The 27,706-nt window shown below is 52.1% G+C and overlaps 1 protein-coding gene across 8 annotated transcripts in view; it reads right to left on the bottom strand.

Moving 5' to 3' along the window:
- CCDC57 (coiled-coil domain containing 57) overlaps window positions 1-23,926 on the bottom strand; it is a 106,316-nt gene extending 82,390 nt beyond the window's left edge. Inside the window, exons 1-6 of one of the 8 annotated variants that reach the window (XM_067715082.1) lie at window positions 23,788-23,926; window positions 22,949-23,023; window positions 21,822-21,946; window positions 10,304-10,718; window positions 9,013-9,121; window positions 831-932 (exon numbers count right to left, since the gene is read on the bottom strand). In XM_067715082.1, coding sequence (XP_067571183.1) covers window positions 831-932; window positions 9,013-9,121; window positions 10,304-10,710 — 618 coding nt within the window. In that variant the 5' untranslated portion in view covers window positions 10,711-10,718; window positions 21,822-21,946; window positions 22,949-23,023; window positions 23,788-23,926. The other 7 variants (XM_067715081.1, XM_067715083.1, XM_067715084.1 and 4 more) reach the window with 7 other exon arrangements.
- Window positions 23,927-27,706: the final 3,780 nt, after the last annotated feature.

The following is a 27,706-nucleotide window of genomic DNA, read 5'->3' as shown; positions in this document are numbered from 1 at the left end:
GCGGGGGTGGTGGCGGTGTCACTGTGAGGCAGCCCCAGCCTCAAGGTCCTACTGGCCCTGGGTGCATTCCTCCAGGGGAAAGTCAGGGAGACTCCGCAGAGGGGTCAGGCAGGGCCTGGTGCTGCCCCCTGGACTGCAGCCCTGTGGGGAGGCTGGCAGCCTAGAGGAGGGACCTTGCTGACCACTAGTGCAGGGTGTCGATCTTACTACTAACACCTGGCTAGACGCTGCCCAGATGTGACCAGCTGGGGCAGCAGGGCCGGGCCAGGCATCAACCCTGCCTCCTTGTCCCCGGCACAACTCCCCCTCCCCTCCAGGCTGCTCCCTGTCTCGGTGCTAAAGGCCAGGCATGCGTGCTCCTCATGTGTGCCCTGGCCATGTTGGGGCCAGTGCTTTAGAGAAGTCCTGTTCACGGAGGGGAGCCGGCACCACGGCTGGGAGCACCAACTGCAGACAGGCCTCCTCCTGAAAACAGGGGGATGAGTGGCACCTCCTCACAGGCCCATTCCGAGGTGTCACGGGAGTACACAGGCCAAGGACAGAGTTTGCGGGGTGGTGGTTTCTCCAGAGGGAGACACTTCCTCAAGGTCAGGTAACTAGACCTGGACTGGTGGCACAAGCGTTCCTCTGGCTGGGCAGAGTGGCCATCACTCCTGACCGGGGCCCTGGCAGGCACAGTGGCAAGCATGTCACCTGCATGTCACCCCCAACTCTGTGTGGCAGAGATCGAGGCCCACGTACAAAGCGGGAGGCCTTCATGTGAACCCTAACTCGCAAGGGGCTTCTCACTTCTGCTGAGGAAATGATCACAGTCCGAGGGCGCCCTCTACCTTGAGCTCGTGTGCTAGGACCACATTGCTCATGCTGTCAGCCTGCAGGCGGAACGCGTGCTCCCGCTTTTGCATTTCAGATTCAAACTCCTGGAGCAGCTCCTGGAACAAAAAGAGCTGGTGGTGAAAAGAGCACGGTGGGGCCAGCAAAGACCCACTGGCACGCTGAGGGCAGGAGGGACGCAGAGGACCTAGCGGAGGACGAGGTCAAGAGTGGGACTGGGACCTGTAACGCTGCATGAAGGACATCGGAGGGCTCTTCCCACCGTGGACGTAGGTTTGTCCCTCTCCCCTGTGGTCCTGTGGGGTTTTGCTCTGCACAGACAGAGCTGCTAGTGGACCCACAAGGAGAGACACCAGGCCCATGAGCTCAGAATCACCCCTCCCAGCAGTTCTGTTGTTGGTTCCGTCTATGTCTCTCTCTAAACAACACGCCACTCTTCCCTCCGCGTTACCTGCCGGCTTCCTGAGCAGCCCCACCCCACACCCCCGACACGGGGCTCACGGCTCCACTCCCCTGGCTGTGTAAGCCTCACCCACGGGCTGAACCCAAAAGTCCATAAACTATTACAACAATAAAGTGATTCACGGCTCACCCAACAGCGAACGATTATGACGGTTCCCATCTCATTTCTCCCAGAGTTTTCAATTCTCTGTCTCTCTCGCCGCCCCTTCTCTGTCTGGTTCTCTCCTGTTTCCTGAGTGGTGTCTGCTTCCCAGGACACACCCCATAATGTGACCCTTTCTTCTCCTGGGGTATGGTCCCTCCAGGGCCCTCAGTCTCCATGCCCATCTGGTCTCTCCCTGGGCTGCCTCACAGCCAGCATCCAGGCCCGAGACTCACAGCTCCCCTAGGCGGTCCTCGGTATTCCTGGATGCCCTCATCCTCTCTCCTGGTTTACTCCTGCTGGAAAGGACCTCCTTCCCCAGCTCAAGAGCTCCCATCAGGGTGAGAGTCCCACGATCCCCTGCCCCACTCGGCCTTCTCCCAGGGGGCTGGAGTGGGAGCTGCCCTCAGTTTCCCTGCCCCACCTCTCTCAGACTCACGGGCTTCCAGGTGAGGCTGCCAGCTCAGCCCTGTGACTGGGGCCACCCAGTCCTGGGGACCCGCCCAGCTCAGGCCCCCATTCTCCTGGCAGCCTCCTCCACTCCATCTCTTGGTTCTCAATGTTCTGAACTCAAAAGGGAAACAGAGGCAGCTAAAGGCTGACCCCTCGGCCCCGACACACAGCCACGCTGCACAGGGCTCGCTCAGTAGTTACACTCCAGTAACTTCCTGAGAGGCTGTTACCCAGCCAGAGGCATCCACACCCTCACACCCCAGGGCCCCGGGCTTACATCTCTTCCCCCAGCAGTGCTGAAGACCTTGTCATGTGTCTTCTGTCCCAAGCTAAGGTTGAGGAGTTTGGGCCAGGCTCTGACTCTACAGGTTTTCTGGACGTTTGCAGCACCTCCTCTTTGTTCCTCTGAAACCCCTTTTGCTCATGGCTCTGGGGGCCTTTCAGTCTGAAGTCCCCACCCTGAGAAGTGGCTATGATGTTTACTTGATAATCTGACACCTTCCTGTTCTCTGCTGTATGTTTCTGGAATTTGTATTGTTAGATGAATCCTGGATTTATCCTCCATGTCTCTTAAATTCTCTCTTGGATTTTCTGTGTCTTTTTTCCATTTTCTGAATTAATTTCTTTATATATACTTTTATTTTTTTAATTTTAAATATTTATTTATTTATTTGGCTGCACTGGGTCTTAGTTGAGGCACGCGGGATCCCCGTTGCTGCATACAGGCTCTTAGTCATGGCATGGGGGATCTAGTTCCCTGACCAGGGATTGAACCCGGGCCCCCTCATTGGAAGTGTGGAGTCTTAATGATGGCCAGGGAAGGCTCTATACATACTTTTAATTGTCAAAATTCTTTCTTGTTATGATTGGCCCTTCCTCCTGGCATCCTGAGTTACGGATGCAAAATACACCCCTGGGGACACTGATCTCAGGAAGCCCCCACAATGTGCTCTTAGACACTGAAAATGAAGATATAATGTGATGAGTGGCTGGCTCTGTCCCCACCCCATTCCCAAGAGGCTCAAGTTCTCACCTTGGGGGAACGACACAGGAAGAGCCTCATGGGAAGGAGGGAAATAGCCAGCCCCTGCCCTGGGAGCAGGAAGGTGGCTACTCTCCCAGCCCATCCTCCAGGACTGGGCTGACAGGAGTTGCAGGATCACTGGCACTGCCTGCGGAGCCCAGGAAGCCACAGCACCAGAGCTGCCCACGCAGACAGCTAGACCAACACGGACAACCAATTGCCATGCCCGGGCAAGCCTAGCACGGGCAGGGCCACACCGTGCTGCCTCACACCTGAGCTGATCACACGGCGGCGGGTTTTAGGATCTCTGTCTCGGGAATCATCTCTGTCCTACCCAGGGTCATTTTCCCTGTTCCTCTGGGCCTCTTCTTATGTTGCTGGCATTTCTCTGTCTTGTAATCCTGCCTCAGTTATATGCTCCTACTCAGGAATGAGGCAATAAAAAGTTCACTGGGATGTTGAAATTAAAAAACACCTGCTATTCATAAGAGACTGTTACAAAAAAGGAAAGGAAAGGCACAGAATGGGAGAAAATTTTTCTTTTTGGCCACACCCCGTGGCATGCAGGATCCTAGTTCCCCAACCAGAGATCAAACCCATGCCCCCTGCAGTGGAAGTGCGGAGTCTTAACCACTGGATTGCCAGGGAAGTCCTGGAAGAAAACATTTGAAATATATATACCTAAGAACTTGTTTCTGGAATATATATGCAGAACTCTTAAATATCAGTAATGTAAAGACAAATAACCCAATTTTTTTAAGTACAAGAAAGCTGAACAGACACTTCACAAAGGATATATGAATGGCCAGTAAGCATGTGAAAAGATGCTTAATCTTTGATCATCAGGGATAAGCACATTAAAACCACAGTAAGACACTACTACACAACCACTAGACTGGCTAAAGAGAAAAAGACTGACAACACTAAGTGCTAGCAAGGACGAGGAGCGACTAGAACTCTAATCTGCTGCTGGTGGAACGTGACGCTACAACCATCTTGGAGGACAGCTCGGCAGTTTCTTAAAAAGTTACTCACAGCCGTAGGACACATCGCAGAAATTGCACTCCTGGTCATGTAGCCTGTGTCCATTCAAAGACGGCCAAGGATGCTCACAGCAGCCTCATTCGAAATGGCCCCAAACTGGAAACGACCCAAGTGTCCAAAATGTGCGTTGACAGAGAACGGAAAGAGACTAGCACCTCCACACAACACAGCACTGGCACCGAGAAGGAACAAGCTGCCAACTACATGACAACTAGGAGCCTCAGACACGTCATGGTGAGAGAGAAGCCAGACAAAAAAGGGCACAGTGCGCGGCTCCATTCTCACAGGACTCTCCGAAAGACAGATCTCGCCGCAAGCGGCAGGAAGCAGGCCAGTGGGGCCGGTGCCGAGGGTGCTGCTCCCTGACTGCAAAGAAGCACGTGGAACTCTGGGTGGCAGGAAAGTTCTGTCTTGGTTGTTACTCAAGTACCTGTGTTAAACCTTGTTGAACTGCACGCTTAACATGGGTGCATGGACTGTAGGAAATTACAGCTCAATTAAGTTGAATCTTCACAGAGCCGACTGAGGGCGCTGCTTCCCTAATGTCAGGTCTGCGCTGCAGACACCAGGGCCCACACAGCCGCCTTCCTTCTCCCCATGGGTAGTTCAATTTCTGTAAAGAAAACTGTGCTGAGCTTCTGCCTGGGGAAGGAGCTCCTGGCTGCTGGGCACTCCATCTGCACATGAGGGGGGTGGTTCGCGGCCCCAGATACAGACATCCACCTGCACGTGCATGGCCCCTGGTGTCCCAAGGCCTAACCTCTCTGAGTCTGTAGGCCCACTGGCTGCATTTCCCACAGGCCCGCTCCCCAGCTGCTGCCCCCGCCCTCCCCGGGAAGGCGCAGGCTCACTCATCCGTGTGCTGAGGCCCTTCTCCTGCTCCCGTCACTGCTGTGGGTTCTCACTGTCCTTAGTCCTTTATCGTCTTGTTTACAGTGGTGACAGGAGAGCAGACGCTCGTGGCTGATGTGCCCTATGGACGGGAGGTCTGGATACAGATGCAGAAATCACACACTGAGGGACAGAGTCAAACTGAAATGCACATCCTGGAAAGCACAGCGCATGGAGAGCCCAGCACACTAGCAGGATTCCAGGTTTCTGACCAAGTAATGAGGCCCCTGCTTTTGAAGAGGCTTGGACAGACTCAGCCTCCTGAAGGAAAGAGTCGGGGAAGGCTGAACCCAGCCTGAGCACGCCGGCAAGAATGGGCTCGTCTGCCTCCGCCCTGCAATAAACTCCACAGCAGCCTCCCTCCCCTCCTCGGAAGGTTGGGGGCCTCAGAGACACCATGCAGAAGTACAACTGAAAACATACTTTTTTTATCCCTTGAGAAGCAAGACGAAGTATAAGGGGTCACACGAGTAACCCTTGTTGGGATCAGAATATGAAAATCATTGAGATTCACTCCTAACGCTACAAAATACTGAAGCACTTGGTTTCTGCTCAAAGTTCTGCAGTCTGTGGCTGCCAGGGGGCAGGAAGCCCTCGCACAGGCAGAGCCTGGCCCAGACCAGCGGGCAAGCATTTAGTGTCCTTGGTGAGGAAACAAGAAAGCCACCACCCCTGCACGCGCTGCTGCGTCCAAGTCCACTCCCCATCCCCACTTCACCCCAGAGACACGCGGCTCAGGCCCGCCCCCCGACCACCGTCTTCTCTTGCTCCTGGGGGCCCCTCTCCTGCTAGTCCCCCACCCATGCCCCTGCCCTGTGCCAATGTCCCCGGCTCAGCCTGGATGGCTCCTCTGCCTACAGTCACCCTTCGGGGGTGCCCCAGGTTCCTAGCTCTGTACTCTGTGGCCAACCTGCTCCATCCTGACCTCCCAGTTTGTCCACCTGGGAGTGCAGAAACCACTTCCTATGCAGCCCGACCAAGCGCCCTCCCCATCCTCCCTGTGTGGTTCCCCCATCTCCAAACAGGGCAAGTCATCCCGCCAGGCACTCGGCCCCAAACCAGATGTGTCCTCAGCGCCTGCCTCTCACCCCATCTCATCTATCAGCGTGTGCACTGGTTCTGCCGTCTAGGTGTATCCAGAACCTGCCAGTGGCTCAAGCCCCGCCCCCTCACCTGGGGCTGCGACAGCCTCCTCCTGTCTCCCTGCCTCCCCAGTCCCACAGGCTGTCCTCAACCCAACAACAGAGGATCTTTTAAAAACTCAACTTGGCTCACAAGCCCCCAAGAGTTTCTCACCTCACTTGGAGCAAAGGCCATCCTCACGAGGGCCTGGGAGGCCTACACCGCTGCTATCTCAGCCCCCTTGAATTTGAACTCTGATGCCAACTGAAGGCGGGCTCACAAGTCCTCTTCTCAGGGTGCCCTTCCTGACCTGCCTATTAAAGATCAGCCCCATCCACCCTGCCTCCCTGTGTTATGCAGGTGACATCCCTAGGATGCTACAGCCAGAGCCTGTAATGTTCGGGTGTCCACTGTGCCCCCACAAGGGCCAGCTCACTCTCAGGGCAGGTGGGGCCCCCGCTCAGCCCTAACCCCAGGGCCCGGGATGGTGTCCGGCAAAGTCTATTTGTTAAATGAATAAATCAATAAATCACTGTTTCTCCTCCAGTGCCTTCTAATCCTGTGACTGCTAACCAACAGTGAAACACCTTAAGTCCACAGTCTACAGCTTACAAACTCAGCTCCCGTCATCTTATACTTCTTTCTTGACAATAAAAATCACTATTACCATTGCATCAATTCTACCTTTGACAAGTCAATAATGAACACAAAGATCTTCAGAAAAAGGAGACGGGAAACCAGCCCAAAGGAAGCCCACAAAGCTGATGAGCACATAAGGCCCTTTCTTCAGTCACAGAGAGTCGGGCGTGGGCAGCACAGCCCTGAGGCTGGCGTGAGCCCCAGCTGTCCCTGAACCACACTAGGCAGCAAAGGCTGCCCAAGTTCCTGGCAGCAGCTCTGGATGGAGCCCAGAGCTGGAGAGTCCAGACGTCAAGTTTCCTTCCTTCCAGAGACAGGGCTGGTATAAAAACTCCCATCCGGAGGTGCCCTCCTTGTGGACAAGGGGGCTCAAAGCCTGAACAAGCCTGAGTCGGAGCAAGGGTTCTGAGTGTGGACAGGCTGGGAAGCCACCCACAGACCCAGCCCAGCGACCACAACTCCCACCAGGGCACTGCTGCCTCCAAGTGCCACTGACTGTCCTGCTAACTGGGACACTCCCACCACTGCCCAGAGCCCTTCCGAAACTCCTTCTTTGGAAGGGACTCCAATGCCACTTGAGGAAACCTCATGACTTAGATGAGTCATACCTGGTCTTGATCACTCAGCTCATGCCCCAGTGACCTTGGACTGTTTCCAAAAGTCAAACCCGCCCAGAATGGAAAAGTTCTTTGGTCCCTGAGGACTCCAAAAGAAAGTCCTCTGCAGGAAATTTCAAATGTTCTAAGCGATGATGGCATCATGGACAGTAAAATTCAAGCTTCCAAGAGGGGAAGGAAAGGGCAGGGCCCCCTCCTCCACCAGCCATGGTTGGTAGATGCGGCCGTGCCTGAAAGCTCGGTCACAAGGACAGTTGTGTCCATGGCGCCTTCCATCCTGATGGGTACAGCACATCAGGATGCCGTCCTATCTCAGGACACTGACGCTATGCTGTGGGACAGAGGGCCCAGCAGTCAGGCCTCAGTCTGCCAGCTGACAGGTCTGTCCTCCTTGAGAACCGCTGACCCCAGTGCCCGAAAAGGAACCAGCACAGGCAGGCACACCATTCACATCTGCCCAGTGGCACATCCACTGGAGAGACTAGGGGCCTAGTTCAGAGCTCAATGGCTCAGTCAGCCAATCACTCCAAGTCACTCAATCACTCCAAGAAGGGCAGAAGTGAGGACACAGACAGGTTGACTTCTAGATCCAGCTCCTCTCCAATATCACAGACACAGTCTAAAAATAAGGCGTGGGCTTCCTTGGTGGTTCAGTGGTTAAGAATCCGCCTGCCAATGCAGGGGACACGGGTTTGAGCCCTGGTCTGGGAAGATCTCACATGCCGTGGAGCAACTAAGCCCGTGCGCCACAACTATTGAGCCTGCGCTCTAGAGCCCACGAGCCACAACTACTGAGCCTGCAAGCCTAGAGCCCGTGCTCTGCAACAAGAGAAGCCACCGCAATGAGAAGCCCGCACACCACAATGAAGAGTAGCCCCTGCTTGCCGCAACTAGAGAAAGCCCGTGCACAGCAACGAAGACCCAGTGCAGCCAAAAATAAATAAATAAAATAAATAAATTTATAAAAATGAGGCGTGAGTTGTTATCCTGTGGCAGGATGACAGTACCTAAGAGTTCTTGCACTGGAATTGTCTTGGACTCAAATTACGGCTCCGCCACTTACTGAGGGGGATCTTGGGCAGGTTACTTAATGTTTCCCCTATCTGGAAAATGTAGAACAAAATTGTGTCTCTGTTGTGTTGAGCGGATAAATTCACACACACGCACAAGGAGCTCCATGAGGCAGTTTCTACAAACACCAGTCACTGCTACGATGACACAAGCTTGGCACATCCTGGAAGGAGACCAAGGGTACCCATGTCCTTGCATACACGCAGCCCTGCCAGACATGGACTTCGGCCATAAGTGTGAAGGATATCCTTCACCCAAACCCCAACATAGCTGAGTCTCTGAGTGTAGGCTGAGTTTCAATGACACCAAGGAGAAATTTTGGTGACAGGTTTAAGTGTCACCTGTCAGCTGATACATCTATATTTAAACTTATTTACTGCTTTGTTGAAAGAAGTACAGTTATCACAACTTGAGCTCCCAGCTCTTTTCCACAGTAAATAACTCAAACTTTAACTTTATAATACTTTTTTCTAAAATAAATAAAGGAGGAAATGTTTATTCTATTTCCAAGGAAAGAGAACCCTGGGGGAGTTACTACAGAGGAAGATTTAGACACCCCATCACACTTCCCCACAGATCACCATAAAGTAGAAATCTGTGATCCCAGGATACCATACGGCTAACAAAATGGTCTTCTCCAACTGGTACAATTTTGGTTTCAGAGAGGGCGGGCAGGGTGGGCACCTGAGGAGGAACTGGACCCCACGCCCTACCTGCCGCTGCAGGGCAAGTTCGCTGTCCAGCTCCTCCAGCCTCCTTTCCAGCTTCCACTTCAGGTTCCCATACTGCTCCCGCTGCTGGTCCAGCTCACTGTTCCTGTCACTGTGTGAAAAGTGCAGTGTTAAGAAAAGTAACACTGAAGAGTCTCCAAACTACACAGGGTCACCTTTGCAAACATGAGGTGACAGGTCATGCTTCACTTTTGCAGGGGTGGCTTTGGCAGGACCCAGGGGACCTACATGCTGCACCTGGACAGGTGACTGCCTGCAGAAGAGTACGTGATGTGGGATCCAGGCTCTCACAACACAATTCCCAAAGTGCCTAAGATACAATCAAAAGTCACCGGTCATACCAAGAACCAGGAAAATCTCTACCTGAATGAGAAAACACAATCCACAGATGTTAACACCAAGATGACGCAGATGCTGAAATGATCTAACAAGGATTTTAAAGCAGCCGTCATAAAGATGCTTCAACAAGCAATTGTGCACAGTTTTAGGACAAATGGAAATCAGAAACTCTCAGCAAAGAAAAAGTAACAAAGAATCAAATGGAAATTTGAGAACTGAGAAGTACAATAACCAAAACAAAGGACACCCTGGTTGGGCTCAAAGGCCGAATGAACATGTTAGAGCAAAGAACCAGTGAAAAACAAAAGTTACCTGACCTGTTAATAGAAATAGACTGAAAAAAATGAGCAGAGCCTCAGAGACCTGTGGATAACAAAAGATGTAACACTCACATCGTCATCACTGCAGTCCCAGAATGGAAGGAAAAAGAGGGTGGGGCCAAAAACGTACTTGAAGAAATAACGGTTGAAAATGTCCCCAATTTGGTGAAAAAGAATGGGCAGAAGACCTGAGGAGACACTTCACAAAACAGCGTACAGCACTTCAAGGCTGCAGCAGAGCGCGCAGCTGAGGCCTGACCTCCCTTCTCACCGTGAGCGGAGCCCACAAGCCTGACGGCAGCTTCAGGGTCTCAGTCGACTTGCCTCAAGTCAGCTCACTTAGTTTTGGATTTAATATATATTCCACACCATTAAAATAATCATAAGCTCAAATATGTTTTATTATAATTATACAGATTTGTAAATCATGGGGAAAAATTCCAAATAGTTGAACAAATCTCCACTAATTTCAGCCACACTGGGACCCAGAAAAAGACATCCAGGTGTGGCCCTGCCTGCCTTCCCTTGACAAACACTGGACAGGTGGGCGCCGGGCAGCGCTGTGGGGCGGGAGGCGTGTGGAGGGTCGGGGAGTGGGGTCTGCTGGCCCTCACCTGTGGACCCGCTCCAGCTCTAGGCGGTGTTCCTGCAACCTCTGCTGGGACTGCTGCTGCAGATCCTCCACCCGCCGGGCCTCGCCGGCCAGCGCCTGCCTCAGCTTGGCCACCTCGATCTTGAGCTCGCTCACCTCGGCCTGCCTGGCCTCCTCCAGCCCACGGGCCCGGGCAAATGCAGCGTCGTAGCGCTCCAGCTCCCGGTCCCGCTCCTCCAGCACCTGCAGGTTGTAGACAAAGTCCTCCCGCAGGCGTCGCAGCTTCCCCTGTGCCTCCTCCAGCTGGCGCTGAGCGTCCTGCAGGGCTGCCTCCCGCAACTGGGAGTGCTGGGCCTGCAGTGCTCGCCACTCCTCCTCCTTGCGAGCCAGCAGGGCATTCAGGGCCTGCTCTGTGGGCGGGGGCAGCATGTCGGCAGCTGCAGCAAAGAGGAGGCAGGCAACAGGTTCACCGTTAGGGACCCTGTCTTCCACAACACACACCTCAGATCCCCAACTAAATGATCGCTGTCACCAAAGCAGGAGGATGCTCTGGCCAGTTATTGGCTTTCTGGTCACACTCTGAGTTCTGGAGAGCCAAAGGCAGCTCCCCTAGGCTCCAGCAGGGCAGGGGCATACTAGGCCCAGACCCCAAAGGCTCCTTCTACCCTATCCTCACCCTACAGCAGAGGGAACAGACAGTAAGTGCAGGATCACCGAGGTAAGAGAGGAAGGAAAGACAGGGAGTGTTGTTTGCTCACCTACAAAAGCTAGGTTCTTTAAAATAGTTTCATAAAGTGCTCTCCCCATTTTGCAAATAAAAAAATGAGGCCGCTCAGTAGCTGAGCTGTGACTGGCCCCAGGTGGCCCCTGAGCCAATGCCCCTTCCCACCCCCGTGCTCTACTCCTGGAGCTGGAATGCAGGCTCCCGGAGATTCACCACCCAGAAGCAGGCTCCTCTGTTCTTGTGTTTCCAGTCCATTGTGCACTGATACTTTTGTAAAACACAATAAAGTGCTAGAAAAAAAATGAAAATTACAAAAACGAAGATATATAATACACAACTCCGATTTTTTAATTATTAGATTCAACAGCATAAAACTACTTTGTCAAGTTGCCAACAAGTGTCTGAAGACCTCTTGCTTCCCGTCTCCACAGAGGATGGCCCACAAGGGGCAGGGCCGGTGAGGGTTGCTCCCCACCAGGGCACCTCCACCACTGTCCTGGTCCCATCACCTGGCAGAGATGGGGTGGATTCTGATACGTAGAACCGCTGGTGGGGGTGGGGGGGGAATCTCCTGGGCTTGACTTATGCAATGGGTCCGAGGCCATGGGTCAGGCCCTGCCAGCTACACAACAGGCCCAGAAGGCATAAAGGCTGGCACACGTACCACTGGCATCTTCTGGGGTAGAGGGTGGCATGTGAATGATGCCCGGCTCTGAGAGTGCTTTTCCAGGAAGGCCAGGTGGGGTCTGAGGCAGGCATCCAGCAGTGACTTTTGTGTATCATTGCCCGTAAAGAGTCTGAAATGTCTGATTCATTTTAAGTGGGTTTTTTTTTAAATGAAAAAGACAAACTGTCCCAGGCCATCTCAACCCACAGGGTCAATACACATTCATGGAAACCCTCTTGGGCAGAAGAACAAGATTTCAGGGGCCTGTGAAGACACCCTGCAGGTTGTGGAGGTTCCATGCAGCCCCTCCCAAGGGGCACCAGCAGCATGAATACTGGTCCCCCTTGGTCAATGTAAAGCAAATATCCACAAACTAACACAGAAACAGGAACAGGAGAACCTGAGGGTCTTTTTTAAAATTTATTTTTAACATTACATTTACAGCAAACACTCTCTAAACCAGAAAGAGGACTACTTTTTTTAGAGACATGAAGTTCATTTCACTCCTGAAATTACTGATAACAAAAACCAACAACAGGGGGACTTCGCTGGTGGTCCAGTGGTTAAGAAACTGCCTAGCAATGCGGCGGACACCAGTTCAATCTCTGGTCAGGGAACTAAGATCCCACATGCCGTGGGGCAACTAAGCCCACGTGCCACAACCAGAGAGCCTGCGTGAGGCAACTACAGAGCCTGCGCGCTCTGGAGCCCATGCACCACAACAAAGGGCCCGTGTTCCGCAACGAAAGATCCTGCGCACCGCAACAAAGACCCAATGCAGCAAATAAATAAATATTAAAAGAAAAACAAACCAACAAAGTTCTACAACGAAACCTTACTTTCTAAAATCCAGTGGAGGTAAGAAATGAACAAAATTTTCATTTTACACAACGTTTTGATGGCATCAGGTTTACTGTGATTGAACTCTTCGTAGGACCTCAATTCAAACACCTGCAGAGTTGCTGCCACCAGCACTGCTCTCCTCAGACAGCCCAAGTCTTGCTTAGCTTATGAGCTGTGGACTCTTTGCCCTGTGAAAGGTGATCACTAATAACAGAACTCATAAAACTCTAGAGAAAAGCAACAAAAAAACAAAAAATAAACACACACACACACCCTACCAAAAAATTATCTGTGTAATCAAAATTATTACTATTAACATCTTGGAAACAAAATGAAAAAAAAAGTAAAGTGGTCTGGGTTAGTATTTAGAGACTCCCAAAATATTCTGTCAGGTCTAAAGAAACAATAAGGTGCGTTTTCTGGAAGAAGATGCGTGTTACGTGCTTGTCTACCCCCGTGGACAGTGGGAACGTGAAACAAACTTTTTAGACATTTGTTTCTCACAGCTCAGCAGAACAGTGCTCAGAACACAGAAAGTAAAATAAGAAACACACGATGAGGGAATTCCCTGGTGGTGCAGTGGTTAAAGATCTGCCTGCCAGTGCAGGGGACACGGGTTCGATCTCTGGTCCGGGAAGATCTCACGTGCCGCGGAGCAACTAAGCCCGTGAGCTTAGTGTGCCACAACTACTGAGCTCACAACTACTGAAGCCCGCGCGCCTAAAGCCTGTGCTCCACAAGAGAAGCCACTGCAATGAGAAGCCCGTGCATGGCAACGAAGAGTAGCCCCCACTCGCCGCAACTACAGAAAGCCTGCGTGCAGCAACGAAGACCCAATGCAACCAAAAATAAATAAATAAATAAATAAAATTGATTTAAAAAAAAAGAAACACACGATGAACGTTAGGAATGGGTAATGAAGGCCAGGTAATTATTAAATATTGAGCAATGCATCTGACTAAGGGCTTGCTGGAAGGCAAAGCACAAAGGAAAACAGGATCCATCATAGGATTTGCATCTTTCATGAGGAAAAAGTAAGGCAGTTTCCCAGGTGAAGCTGTCGGCATTTAGATCTAAACGAATTCCTTACGATAAGGGAAACAATTGTGCAGGACAGGGCCTGGCAAGCTTTCTCCCTTTCCTGGCCAGTCGGTAAACATTGAGGGCTTGGTGGGTCACAGGGTCTCTACTGATGCCCCTCAACTCTGTGTGAAAGCAGCCACAGAGGACAGAAAAAGTATAGGCTGAGTCTCTCCCACAGGCCTGCTGTGCTGACCTCCAGACACTTGTGCAGGGGACGCTTTTATTAGCACCTGTGTGACAGATACTATCATTTCTTAAGGCTGGTCCTCGCAGCCCCTAATCCTCAGGCGTCCGCGATGATCTCAATCTGGACAGAAACATCCATCCACAACTCCCCGGTGTCCACTGGGGGTGCAGGCCAGCCTCACGGAGGGGAGGAGGCACATGCCCTTCCAGCCCAGCCTGTCTCGGGGTGACTGCACCAGAGATGCGGAGCAAAGGGAGAGGGCACAGGCACGAGAGGCTGAGGGAGAAGGAGGAGAACGCAGGGCCTTGTGGGGTTGTGATACAGCAACAAACACTGGTCTTCATCCACGGTTTCTGGCACAAGGCTCCTAAAACCCTACTTCCTGAGTGACAGAAGCTACAGGGGCATCTTTAGTTAGTTTTTGTTCCTAGTTCCTGAAATAACTCCAGGTGAAAGGATGTCTCCCATTATTCATAACAAACCTCTTTCAACCACACCTGAGTCTATGTTAATGAGGTGATTTTGGAAAGCCCCTAGATAACCAATGGTTGGGGGCTGGTTGCCAGGGGAACCGGAGGGTTGGAACTTGCACCTCCACCTCCCAACTTTCAGGGAAAGGAGAGGAGCTGGAGGCTGAATCAATCACCAGTGGCTAATGGTTTAAACAATCAGGTTTAAAAATCCTGCCAACCCACAATCTGGACAGGATTGGCAAACAATCTAGGCATGTTGCAGCAAAAATAGAAATGAAGTTTTCCCTCTCCTGAGAACAAGAAAAATAAAGGGAACAGTGACCAGGCTAGACAAGAAACATAACCTGGCCTGAAAGAGTTAATCACTCCTAGTTTTAACTGTTACTAATCTGTAGTGTCTGTAACTAGATCTGTACTTCACAAAGCTAACCTATCACTCTTTAACACTAAGTGAATGACATCCTGCGCTCCCTTGTAGCATCTGCATTTCAGAAAGAAGGTCGCAGGCCGATAACCAAGAGGCAAACGGACCCAACAACCCAATTACCAGGCTGCCTGAGGCCAGCTGTGACTGTTTTGAAATAATGCAGGAAAAAGAATGCAAGACCTTCACTACTTTTGATCCTTATCATATAGGCCTGACTGCAAGCCCCACATGTAAATCTTCTCTGATTCCCCGAGGAGCAGGGGCACAGTTCTTGAGGTGCCAGCATGCCGTGTCTCTCCTTTGCCTGGCAGAGAAATAAAAGCCTCTCTATTTCTTTTCCTCCAAATCTCTGTCTCCGTATTTCTATTCGGCATTGGTGCACAGGGAGCCAAGGTGTTTGGCAACAGGCACAGGTACATTTCTTTAAGAAGGTTACTCACCCAAAAGACATCTTCCAAACACAAAAACTCAAAACCCAAAACCTGCTTCCCTGGTAGCGCAGTGGTTAAGAACCCGCCTGCCAATGCAGGGTATACAGGTTCAAGCCCTGGTCCAGGAAGATCCCACATGACGCGGAGCAGCAAAGCCCGTGCGCCACAACTACTGAGCCTGCGCTCTGGAGTGCGCCAGCCACAACTACTGACCCCGCATGCCACAACTACTGAAGCCCGTGCACATAGAGCCCGTGCGCCACAATAAGAGAAGCCACCGCAATGAGAAGCCCATGCACTGCAACGAAGAGTAGCCCCCGCTTGCTGCAACTAGAGAAAGCCCGCGCACAGCAACAAAGACCCAATGCAACCAAAAATAAATAATAAATAAATTAAAAAAAAACAAAACAGGGGCTTCCCTGGTGGCGCAGTGGTTGAGAGTCCGCCTGCCGATGCAGGGTACACGGGTTTGTGCCCCGATCCGGGAAGATCGCACATGCCGCGGAGCGGCTAGGCCCGTAAGCCATGGCCGCTGAGCCTGCACGTCTGGAGCCTGTGCTCCGCAACGGGAGAGGCCACAACAGTGAGAGGCCCGTGTACCGCAAAACAAACAAACAAAACAAACCCAAAACCTGTCTCTTTGCTGCAAAATGAAACTAAGCACCGAAGGTCAGCAACACCTCCCTGGGGAAATCCAGGGGACGGTCCCTGGAACTAACAGACCAAGCAGATGCTCAGACTCCTCTACAGGCTTTCAGTACTGGCAAGGGGCCAACGAGGCACAGGCAAAACGTCCCTCTGGACTTACCTCGTGGCTGGCAACCAGGTTCACTTTGCCCCCCACACAACAAGCCTCGCTTAGACACCAAGGTTGCAGCAAAGAGGGTGTTTATTTGCAAGATAATCAAATCTCAAATCCACCTCCCCAGAGGCAAGGGGCTCGGGGTATTTATGGGATCAGGAATAAAGAAGCAGGGCAGTCAGAGGCAAGCTCATGAGGAAAGGTGATTGAAAAAAGGTTTGGTAATCGGTCTGCACAGGTGTAACTAGGCTACAGGCCTCTGCACGTTTTGAGGGTGGAGTTTTCGACCCCCCAGTGTTAAAAGGTCACCAAGCGGACACTCCTACATGCCCAGTTGGAGGGTTGGTGGTCCTATCCAGTCTTAACTGGCTCAGCTTGAACTAGACACAGCTGACTCCAAGTTCCTGGAAAACAACTCAGGCAAACATCTTATTGTTTAGGCTACATGCTGCTCGGAGGACATGCAAGTCTTAAAACTACCTTGATTAGTGAAGGCAGGTGAATGGGTTTGACTAATTATTATGCACTGTTTCAAAAGCATCCGTAAAAATCCCTGAACTAGCAGGTTTGAACTTCTGGGCTGGTGAAGGCGTGGAAGTGTGGAGGGCAGTGTGCCAGGAGAGCGAGCATGGGAGCTCCCGGCCCCTCCCACCCACCTTACCCTGTGTCTTCCATCTGGCAGCTCTGAGTTGTATCCGCTTATAATAAACTGGTGATCTAGTAAGTAAAGCGCTTCCCAGAGTTCTGTGAGCTGCTCTAGCACGTTACTGAACCTGAGGAGAGGGGTCATGGGAACCCTGATTTACAGCAGTCGGGCAGAGCATAGGTGACAACCTGGACTTGCATCCAGAAGGGGGGTATCTCGTGGGATCGGCACTAACCCCAGGCAGTTAGTGTGGGAACTGAGTTAAACGTAGGACACCCACTCGGTGTCCACCGAGAATCTGAGAAGGCTTGATGGAGGAAGCGCCCCCTGACATGTGGCATCGGACAGGAAGCAAGCGTCCTGAGTGTGAGGGCAGGGAGGGAGGACGAACTCGGAAGCAGGGTCCTAATCAGAAGGGACGGCCGAACTCCACAAATGTCCTGATAGAGCTGTCCTAACCAGGGACAGTGTGGTGGCCTCCCCGCAGGGCTCTGGGGCAGAGCAGAGCTCTGCCGGGGCAGACCTTGGGCACAGCCCCGGTCTCCACCACCTCTCCTGCTAGGCAGTCGCACCCTGCCTTGCCCAGCACCCACAGGCCCAGTGCGGCCTTGTCAGCCTCTCCTTAGCTGCATCCATCCAGGGCCTGCTTGCCATCTCGAGTTAACAGGGTGCTGACAGAAACCCTGAGCCTGCCACCCTCAATTCTGCACGCCCCCGCCCCCGTTGCCCTCAGCTCGCCCATGGCACCCCTCTCCACCCAGCTGCCCAAGCTGAACACCACGAACTAGCCTGGATTTCCTGCTGTCTCTCATCCCCCCACCACACCTCAGCCACCATCATCCCTCACCTGGAGTCTCGCTGACTCCAGACCCTGAACTGGCCCCTCTGCTCCATACTTGCCCTTTCAGAGCCACCAAAGGAATCTTAAAAAAAAAGCCTAACTGCCCCCCGCCCAGCAGTGCTTCCGGTTCCTCGGTCCACTTACAACACCTGGATCGCTACATTCAGGGCTGGGATGTGCCGAATGGTTCCCCCTCCCACCCCGTCAGTCAATCTCAATCCAGCTGCCCCTCTGCCTGGAATGCTCCACCCAACCCACAAGCAGGCTCCTTCCTGTCACTGAGACCAACTCAAGGATCACTCCAGGAAATCCCCCCTCAACTTCGACCCAAACTGGTGCAATGCCGTAGACCCATCCAAGTTCTCTGCGTGGCACTTACCAGGAGCGGGTGGATTATTGCTTATGTTATCATTCTTCCCTACACATTCCACATGGTATCCCATACTTGGAACTCCAGCACACAGGAGGCGCTCAAAAGTATGTACTAAATAACTAAATGGTAAAAACTATCACATGACGGGCTTCCCTGGTGGCGCAGTGGTTGAGAGTCCACTTGCCGATGCAGGGGACGCGGGTTCGTGCCCCGGTCCAGGAAGATCCCACATGCCGCGGAGTGGCTGGGCCCGTGAGCCATGGCCGCTGAGCCTGCGCGTCTGGAGCCTGTGCTCCGCAACGGGAGAGGCCAAAACAGTGAGAGGCCCGCGTACCGCAAAAAAAAAAAAAAAAAAAAGTAAAAAAACTATCACATGACAACACATAAACATGGGGCTCTGGGGCTACAGCAGAGGAACCCGGGAGGCAGGTATCTTTGTTCCCCCAGGGCCCTTCCAAACCACTCCTCCTCCTCCTCCAAAGGCTCGGCTTCCTTAAAGTACCCACAACCCTGTGTACCAGGTGGTCTCAGAGCCCAGGTGGCTCTACCACAGAGGATGACCCTGCATCCGCTGAGGTGCCTGGCCCACCTCTGCTACCCTGTCCATGGTTTCCCCCACTCCAAAATACCCAAGCACCCCACACTCTGATCGCCAGCCCTCTCCCTTCAGATTCAGTCACTCTAGATCAACAATAACTTGATCTTTAAGTGTGTTATTGGCTGTATCAATGAACTACAGGGAAACTAAGGACATTCACTTTAAAAAGTTTTGAATTCAGTAAAAACTGGAGTTACTGGCTTCCAGTTCAGTCAGTTGCCAAGTATTTCCCCCAGGTAGACAGCCGAGGGGATTCCCCAGGTATGTCCTGCGGTCACCACACTCTGTTCCGTGTGCCAATCCCTGGCACCTTGAAGGAGATAACAAATGTTTGTTACTACTCCAGTTAGGATGTATATCATTGTAGCCAGAAAAAAATGATGCTATGTAAAATTCTCATAAACATAGCAAACTTTCTTAAATTCATTCATTTAACAAGTATTTATTTAGCTCTTACTACATGTCAGGTGCTGTTTCACCTGCTGGAGACACGGGCCAGGTCCCCACACCAACGGGTTGTCATCCCTACTGGGACAAGACAGAGATGCACGGAAACAAAGGGGCAGAGGAGGTAACTTCCCACATCACTAGCGTGGCCGGAGACGCAGGGCTGCCCGGGTCAGAGGTCAGGGAGGCCCTGCCCAGAGGGAAAGGCAGGAAGGGGCTCTGCTCAGCCTTCAGGAGGCTTACACATCCTGTTCAGCCCGTGGCCCCTGCCCTGGCTGCAAGCCTCCCAGGACCACTGGGAAACCAGGGTTCCAGCAGGTCAGCCTGGCCACCAAGCTCAAGAAAAGCCCGGAGTGGAATAACAAGGTGACTCGATGACCTCCACAGTTGGGCGTTCACCCACACTAACTGACGTCTAATGGCTGGCCCCCCCAAACCCCAACATATGCACAAAGCCAGCTGACTACAGTGGGGCTGCATGAGTGTGAGCTGGTGCATGGCCTAGTGAGCTCTGGGCTCTGGCATAGTCTTGTCAACAGAAATCGGCGTACACACAGACCACCCACATGCCTGTGCACACTCACAGGCAAAGAATCAGGATTTAAGCAAATACACAACTTTAAATGATGCCGATGCTACTATGATCTTTGATGAAATGCCTGAGTCATCACTGCGGCTCTTTACAGAGAGAGCACACGGAGGTCTGTGACGTCAACGGGCCTCCCTCCTCTGAGGACCGTCCGTAGGCTCGCCTCTTAAATGCATCGGTCACACAGCCACCCATGGAAATTGTTCTCCTAGTACAGAAATCTGACCACGTGATACTGTGCCCATGGCACGTGGCCTTTTCAAAAGAAAGTTCAACCTGTTTGGCACAGTATATGAAGACCCCTAGGATGGGGCCTGGCCCATCTTGCCCACCACAGCTCCCTCTGGACCTCCAGCCGGTCCCCAGAGAGAAACCAGCTTCTACTGTGTATGCTCCGCTGGACCTCGACATGCCCAGTGCTATGCTCCTTTCCCTCCCACCCCATCACAGACAGCCTGCCCTGCATCCGTCACAAATCCTAAAAGCCCCAAGGCTGAGAATAATCGGCTTTTATTAAAGGTCACAGATTCAAAATCTGGACCCAATCTGTCTGTCAGCCAGCAGGCATCCCCAGTACACACCCAGTTTACAGGAGGGACCACACAAAACCTCTGGGGCAACTGGAGAAATCTCCGGGAAGGGCGGGGGGAGCGCACTGTCAACTCGTCTTGGCCCACGGTGTTCACAATCTTCTAAGAGAAGCAGTGGGGTCAGCAGGGGATGGACCAGGACTGTGCTAGGTCATCTCATCACTCTGATGTTCTCATCTGTAAAATGCTGAGCTTTCTAAACTTTTTTTTTTTTTTTTTTTTTAATCTAAGGGGGATATTTACCTGTTAGTTCTGAAAGGCACTTGGAAATTCTGGGTCTTAGGAAGATGGAAGTTACTCCTCATGAAAGTCATGGTTTCCCAAACATGGAAAATTTGCAGGCTGCAAACAGACACAAGCAGCAGAGGCCCTATCTGAAGACCACCTCAGTCATGAGTGAGTTCGAATGCACCCCTGGTGTCAAGATGCCACCACAGACTATACAGTGGGGTGTGGAAGAGCTCGGGCACTCACTTACTCTCTCACCCAAAACCCAGCAGTGGTCTGCAGCAGTTGACCCTGACCATGCAGGCCCAGCCTTGTCAGATCAAACGGAGCATTGAGAAAGAGGCTCAGAAACTGGCTCGTCCAGGCATTGGGAGACTCTGAGGTATCTCTTCACAGATTACGACAGGGCCAGGGCTGCAAGGAGGATCTATAGCCAAGCATCTCCTAACAGCCAACATCATACTTACAAGAGTTCGGGGCAAAGGATGAGGCCTAAGAAACCATATATGAAAAGGAGCTCCATGGAGAAGAAGGAGCTTTCCAAGCCAAGTGGGCTCTGCAGAGGGGCTCGCCCCGCCCTGGCAGGGCCCCAACTCTCCAGCAAGCTGGCAGCAGCGACTATAAGCTGGGTATACAGGAAGGAGCCTGGGAGGGTGATTTCATCCTTGCCAATCTCACCCCTTGCCAAGATGACCAAATCAGAGAGGAACCCACAGGCTACCCAATTGCAGATGTGACAGTAGAACTAATCACACTTTTGTTTGTCTGACCAAAAACTTGGAGCAATTGTTTTAGAATAAACACTTGACAAGTACTTTACTGAAAAAACATTGCATGACTTCAGTAAAACATAAGCAGTTGCAAACTCTAAAATGTACAAAAAAGGACCATTTGTAAAGGCTAAAAGTCAGTCCCTAGACGCTCACAAACAAGCCATTTAGGCACAATGGCTGGGCAAAGAGACACCTAAAGCAGAGGTTTCTTTTTATCTCCTCCCTCTGAAGGACTGTGGCTCCAGATACATTTGGCTTTCCACTCAACCACCATTCCTAATGCAGAAAACCCAAATCTATTTTGGTAAGGCATGTTGTCTTACTGGTGCTCTGTAAATATATTCAAAAAGCTGAATTTATAAAACATTTTTGTGGGACTTGAAAGAAATTCCAGAGGTGGCTCATCTCTGCACTCAGGACAGGGGACTCAGTGCTGGCACCCTCTGGAATCCCAGCATGAACCAAACTCGGTATAGACAATTTTTAAGAGGATCGAGGGGATGAAAATTCGGGGCCTATGACCCAAGCCTTTTCTCCTGTCCTTCACTGACTGCCAAACAGTACCCATGACCATTTGTAAAACCTGAGAGAGATGAGCAGCAGATAGATCTTAATTCAATCACCGGAACTTGCTTGGGGTGAGGGATACTGCTACAGTGAGGGGAACAGAGTGCTTTTTATTTGAATTTACAGCTGCCAGATTCCCTTGCCTCTCCCCCCCAAAAAGCGAATAAATGATAAAATAAAAGTTTGAATAGTCTTGTAGTTAAGAGCTGATACTGTGCTCACTTTTAGAACCACATAAATGTTTCACATACCAAAACTTAAATCAATAAGGAATCGGGAATTCCCTGGCGGTCCAGTGGTTAGGACTCCGTGCTTTCACTGCCAAGGACCTGGGTTCAATCCCTGGTTGGGGAACTAAGATCCCACAAGCCGCGCACTGCAGCACAAAAAAAAAAAAAAAAAATCAATAAGTACTCAAAGTGAAATATAATCAGAAACAAATGAACCTCACTTTATTACAAATTAATAACATAAACACACTAAGACAACTTTGTAAAACAGCATTTTAACTATATATTCTAAGGAAAAAAACAAAAACAACCACATGCAAATATTATACTTTAGTAGGTTTGTTTTTCACACAAATGTGGATTGGTAATACTGAAATTACGTTATATGCGGTCTAGGATTGAGCAAAAAGGTAAATGTACTGAGGACAATAGGAGCCAGAGTTAGAGGAAAAGGAATGTAGAATGAACCCTGTGGTGATGGATTGGAATTGGAAGTATCAACATAAACTCAATTTTTAGTATGTACAGATATATGGATATAGAAATAGATACGGATGTATATAGTGTACACAAATACATGTTTCCCAGCTCGCCCTTTGAGAAAGCCAAAAAGCAATGACACTCCAGTAGCAATGAGCATACCTCCCCCAGATCTTGGTTTCTAAAAAAAACATCTAAACTAAAAGGAACCAACGCTCCTTAGAGAAATGACTGACTCCAGGCTAGGTTAAGGAAAGCACAAAATGAGTCCAGAATATCTTGTGGTGTCAGAAAATAAGTAAGTGCTCAAAATGTTGAGGACAGGCTAAAAGGACAGAGGCCAACTTGAATGGGCTAAATCTGGACAACAGTGCAACAAAATAAATGATAGTAATGGATTATAACCTATGAAATAAAAATAAAATGCCTATACCAAGAAATAACTGAACAAATTAAAATATGGAAAAGTTCTTCCTTACAGTACAATTCCAACTTATAAAAGCAGAAATAATGGAAATGGAAAAATTACCATGTGGCAAATGCAACACTTATAATTGTTTCAGAAAATGCTCACTTCTGGACGCTAAAATTACTCGTTGGCAGTATGGTTATAAACAAGATATTTACTATTTAGAAAGGGAAAAAGGGTAACTTGATGAGGGAAACACCTTGTAGACATCACCTAAAACACACGGCCGAAGTTAGCATCAGCAGTAATGGGACAAATCAGCATCAGATGACTCCTGATGAGATGCAGAGAAAAACACAATTTCACTGGTAAGGTTTTTCTTAATAAAAATGCATAACTTAAAAGTAATCATAAAGGAACATCAGATAAACCCAAACTGAGGGGCATTCTGCAAAATAACTGACTCATAAAAGTCAAGGAAAGGCAGAGGAAGTGCTCCAGATTAACGAATAAGAAGACAAAACACGGATGGTGCTGGATTGGATCTTGTAAAAGACTAAAGTCATTCGTGGGATAATTGCTGAGTGAATAAATCCTATACATTAGATCATGGTTTTGTATTAGTGTTAGTTTCCTTAGTTTGCTAAAATGAACTATGGTAACATAAGAGGTTAACATTTGGGGGAATCTCGGCAAAAGGTAAAGAGGCAATCTCTGTACTCCTTTTGCAACTCTTTTGTAAGTCTCAAATAATTTAAAAAAAAAAAAAATCACTCTGGACCAGGCTGCCTGGGTTTGAACCCGTCCTCACTGGCTGTTGTCCGGGGTAAACTCTCTCATCTCTGCAGCACCCACCTCTTCAGGTTCCTGGAGGGGTCGAATAAACACTAGAGCACTCGAAACAAAGCGTGCCGGCAGAGAACGCCCCCGGCCCTCCCACCCAGCGCACTGCGTCTGGCAGGACCTGAACGTCTCGGGTTTTTCCAAGGAAAGCAAAGACGCCCGTGAAAAGCGAGCCGAGAGGCCGAAGCCTCCCATATTGCGGGCCCCTGAGGCCCCTCGGCGGCCCCCCGCGCCGCCCCCGCGTCCGCGCCTCACCCAGAACGCCTGCTACGAGCAGCCTCCGGTCCCGGCGCGTTGCCATGGTAACCCGAGTCCGTCTGCCGCTATCCGGGCGCGCTTGGTGCACTGCTCGGATCCCGCCGGCTGGAAACGTGAGCCCCGAAGCCAGGTTCCGGGTTCCACCCCCCCACCCCACCCCCACCCCCCCCCCGGCCCGAGCGCAGGTGCAGCCGAGGGAGGAAGGCTTAGGACTATCAGTGGGTGGCGGGTGGACGGGAGGCGGCCAAGGCTTCCCGGCGCGACAGCCGCCCCTCGTCCAGCTAGGCTCCACGATCCCGCCCGTCTCGCAGCCCCGAAGCTGTTGGCGGCTCCGACGGGTCGGGATGTGGGACTGCACGGAGCGGGGCGGTACTGTACCTGGGAGGGGAGGGGCCCGGGCTGTAGAGAGGCAGTGATGGGCACAGAGGCGGGGTGACATAGTCTTTGGTCCAGCCTCTCCTCTCCATCTGTGTTTTCTCCACCCTGATGGCTTTCTGGCTGCCCAGGGCCAGTCGCCAAGCTGTTCCTGCCAGTGCTGGACAAAAGTCCCGACCCTCTGTTTTAGGAGGCAGCTCTTGGAGGGAGGTCCAGGGGTTATTAAATATCAGGCAGATCAGGGGCTTCCCTGGTGGCGCAGTGGTTGAGAGTCCGCCTGCCGATGCAGGGGACACGGGTTTGTGCCCCGGTCCGGGAAGATCCTACATGCCGTGGAGCGGCTGGGCCCGTGAGCCATGGCCGCTGAGCCTGCACCAACGGAGCCTGTGCTCTGCAGCGGGAGAGGCCGCAGCGGTGAGAGGCCCGCATACCGCAAAAAAAAAAAAAAAAAAAAAAAAAAAATCAGGCAGATCAATAATTCAAGCCTCATGGAAAATGAAAGATGTGATCCTATCAGTGCGCAGAAACCACGTGAAAATAGTCCTGCCTGCCTGGAGGAGCCACAGCGGGTCCCCATGACCTTTAACCTACATCCCATAGGCCCTGGGCAGCCTCACAGCCTCCAGACCAGGGTAACCTGCTTGACAGTCCAGCTTCAAATCCCAATTCCGCTCCTCTTGTTACAGCTTTCTGGGACTCTGTTTGCTTCTCCATAAACTAGGGATAACACCCTCCATTCCTCATAGATTTGAACAACATGTGAACTACATGCGTGCTAGTTCAGCCCCAGGGAAGGGCCTCTGGGGTGTATCTATGTAAACCCAAAGGGCCAAGAGGATACACCCCTTTGAATAAAGACAAATCCTAACAATAAATATGATCTCTGTACCTCACCATCTATGCCCCAAAACCTGACCCACCCCACCATAACCATATCCCTGCAATTACCCCAACAGTCACCCTAACCCAAGCCCTGACCCTGACCCCAACACTAAACCTAACCCCAACCCTCACCCTGACCCTAACCCCTAACTCTGTGACAACCCCAACACTAATCCTAACCCCTAATCCTGACCCACCCTACCGTAACCCTATCCCTGCAATAACCCCAGCCCTGACCCTGACCCCAGCACTAACCCTAAGGGTGGCCCAGGAGCAGCATGGCCTTGATTCCTGTGGCAGGGCCAGCTTCTACCACTTCAATCGCCCAACATCCCAGAACTTCTGATTCCCTCACCTGAGCCCCAGTTAAGGCTTCTGGGGTGCTGGGCCCAGAGAGGTATGGTACTCACCTGCCCCTGTACATCACACAGCCCACAAAATGATGGAGGCCGGCAGTGGGCCCTGCTGAGAGCTCGGGCCCTCACCACCCCGAGAGGGGCCTTGTCACTCCTGGCAGACCCCACAGGCCCTCTAAGTTCTGAAAATTTGTCCACTTGGGCTCTGGAGCTCGGCCCCTTATCTGTGCCCCACGTCTGGAAGCCCAGTAGATGCCCATGGAAGGGAGGAGGGACATGTTGACTACTCTCTACCCAGCTCTCTGCCTGGTCTCCCCACAGGTCAGGCCAGACCCCACGTTCTCCCAGTCTGTCTCCCCCAACCTGCCCACCATCCTGTCCAGACCCCCTCCTCCACCCAGAATGCCCTCTGCACACACTGCAAGGCAGGTGACCCTTCGGCCAGCCTGCTGCATCCCCGCTGTTGCCAATGCTGACTGACTGTGTGTCTGTCCTGGGGCCACTATAACAGTGACCACAAACTGGGGGCTTGAGGCAGCAGTTCTGGAGGCCAGAAGCCGAAATCAAGGTGGCTGCAGGTCTTTGCTCCCTCCAAAAGCCCTGGATAGAATCCTGACCCACCTTTCCCAGCTTCAGGTGACTACTGGTGCTAGTCCTTGGTGCCCCTCAGCCCATCGATGCATCACCCCACTCTCTGCCTCCGTCGTCACGTGGCCTTCCTCCTGTGTGTGTCTTCACATGTGTTCTTTTCTAAGGACACCAGTCCTATTGGGTTAGACCCACCCTTCTCCCATGTGACCTCATCTTAACTAATTACATCTATAAAGACCCTATTTCCAAGGAAGGTCGCATCCTAAGGTACTGGGACCACCAGAACACGTCTTTTTGGGGCCACCATTCAACCTGCTACAGACTGCTTTCCCTGGGCTAATATCAGCCCAGGGCCAGCTCCCCACAGGCCACCCTGTGGTCACCCCTCACAGATGTGGTAACAGAACAGTGGAGGTTAAGGGACCCTGCCCAGCCCCTTCGTGACTAGCATAGCCAGGATCAAACTGCCCCCTCACCCCAAGCATACAGTTGGAGCTTGTGAGGGTACAATGCTTGTGGGATAATAACAACATTGCAGGGACACTAAAGGGCCAGCAAAGGACTAGTGCTGGACCTTCCTGAGAAGCCAGTGGGCTCTGAGGGGGGCCCTGCTTCCCGGCCTGTCGTGTGGGGTGGCCCCTATATCACATGAAGCCCTCAAAGCCACACTTTGGGTGATTCTAGAACTTCCTCCACTTTACAGATGGGGAAACTGAGGCCAGGGGGCTCAGGAGTGGGCCAAGTCTGCTGGCCTGGGCGTGGTCAGCCATCCTGCTCCCACTGGCGCCCCCAGCACCTAAGCTTAGAGCAAATGTCAACACTGGGTGGCAAGCTGGCTCGCTGTGGGGTGGTATAAACCAGGATGGCCACGCATCAAAGGGCTGGGCTTGGGCTGTGGCTCCCAGATCCCAGAATACCGCCTGACCTTGGTGATCCTCAAGTGACCCCTGTGTGGGCAGCCTGGCCTGGCAGCTGGATGCCCTCCCAGGACAGTGCCCCCCAGGGGAGTACCAGGGGCTGCCCGACGAGGCCCCCATTCTGACTGCCCACGACTCCAGGTCCTTCCTCCAATTTTTGGCCGTGGGGCTCATAGTGCTGGGAGCTGACCTCACAGTGGGAGCCCTGCTGCCGGCCTCTCATGGGGTCCCAAAAGCACAGGGATCTGGGTGGGGCCAGCTTAGGCACCAGCCTGCATGGCCTTGAGCAAGTCACTTCCCCCTCGGATTAGGAAGGTGCCTGTGTTAGGCTGCAGTGACCTATCCACTTGCTCACAGGCCCCAGGGCAGGAAAGGCCAGGCTGCCACCTGCTGCCTGGGCCTCTGTGTGCCCCTCTGGACCACCAGAAGCAGGTGGGCAAATTCCCTGGTAGGGTCCTGAGGAAACAGGGACCAGCTGGGAGGCTTCAGTGGGAGAGATGTCCTTCACCGTCCCCCCCGCTACCAGTATGTGCCAGGCCATGGACAGCCAGCGGGATTGTCCCTGCCCCTGCCGAACAAGGGGTGCCCTGTGAACCGGGCAGCAGGCTGGGGCAGGGGAGGGCGTCCCCGTGGCGCCACAACCAGGAAGGGACTCTGGTTGGAATTACGGCGCTCCTGGAAGGGACAAGAGAACCAGGAGGCCCAACATAGCCATTTCCTAGAGGTTGAGGCCTGGAGGCAGAGGCAGGGCTATGGACATGGGTGGGACAGAGTGCGGTGTTCCCTGTGAGGCCA

This window comes from Pseudorca crassidens, chromosome 19 (genome assembly GCF_039906515.1).
Source record: "Pseudorca crassidens isolate mPseCra1 chromosome 19, mPseCra1.hap1, whole genome shotgun sequence".
NCBI lineage: Eukaryota > Metazoa > Chordata > Mammalia > Artiodactyla > Delphinidae > Pseudorca > Pseudorca crassidens.
Note: the sequence above shows the minus strand (reverse complement) of the source record. Positions and strands in the feature narration are given on the sequence as shown.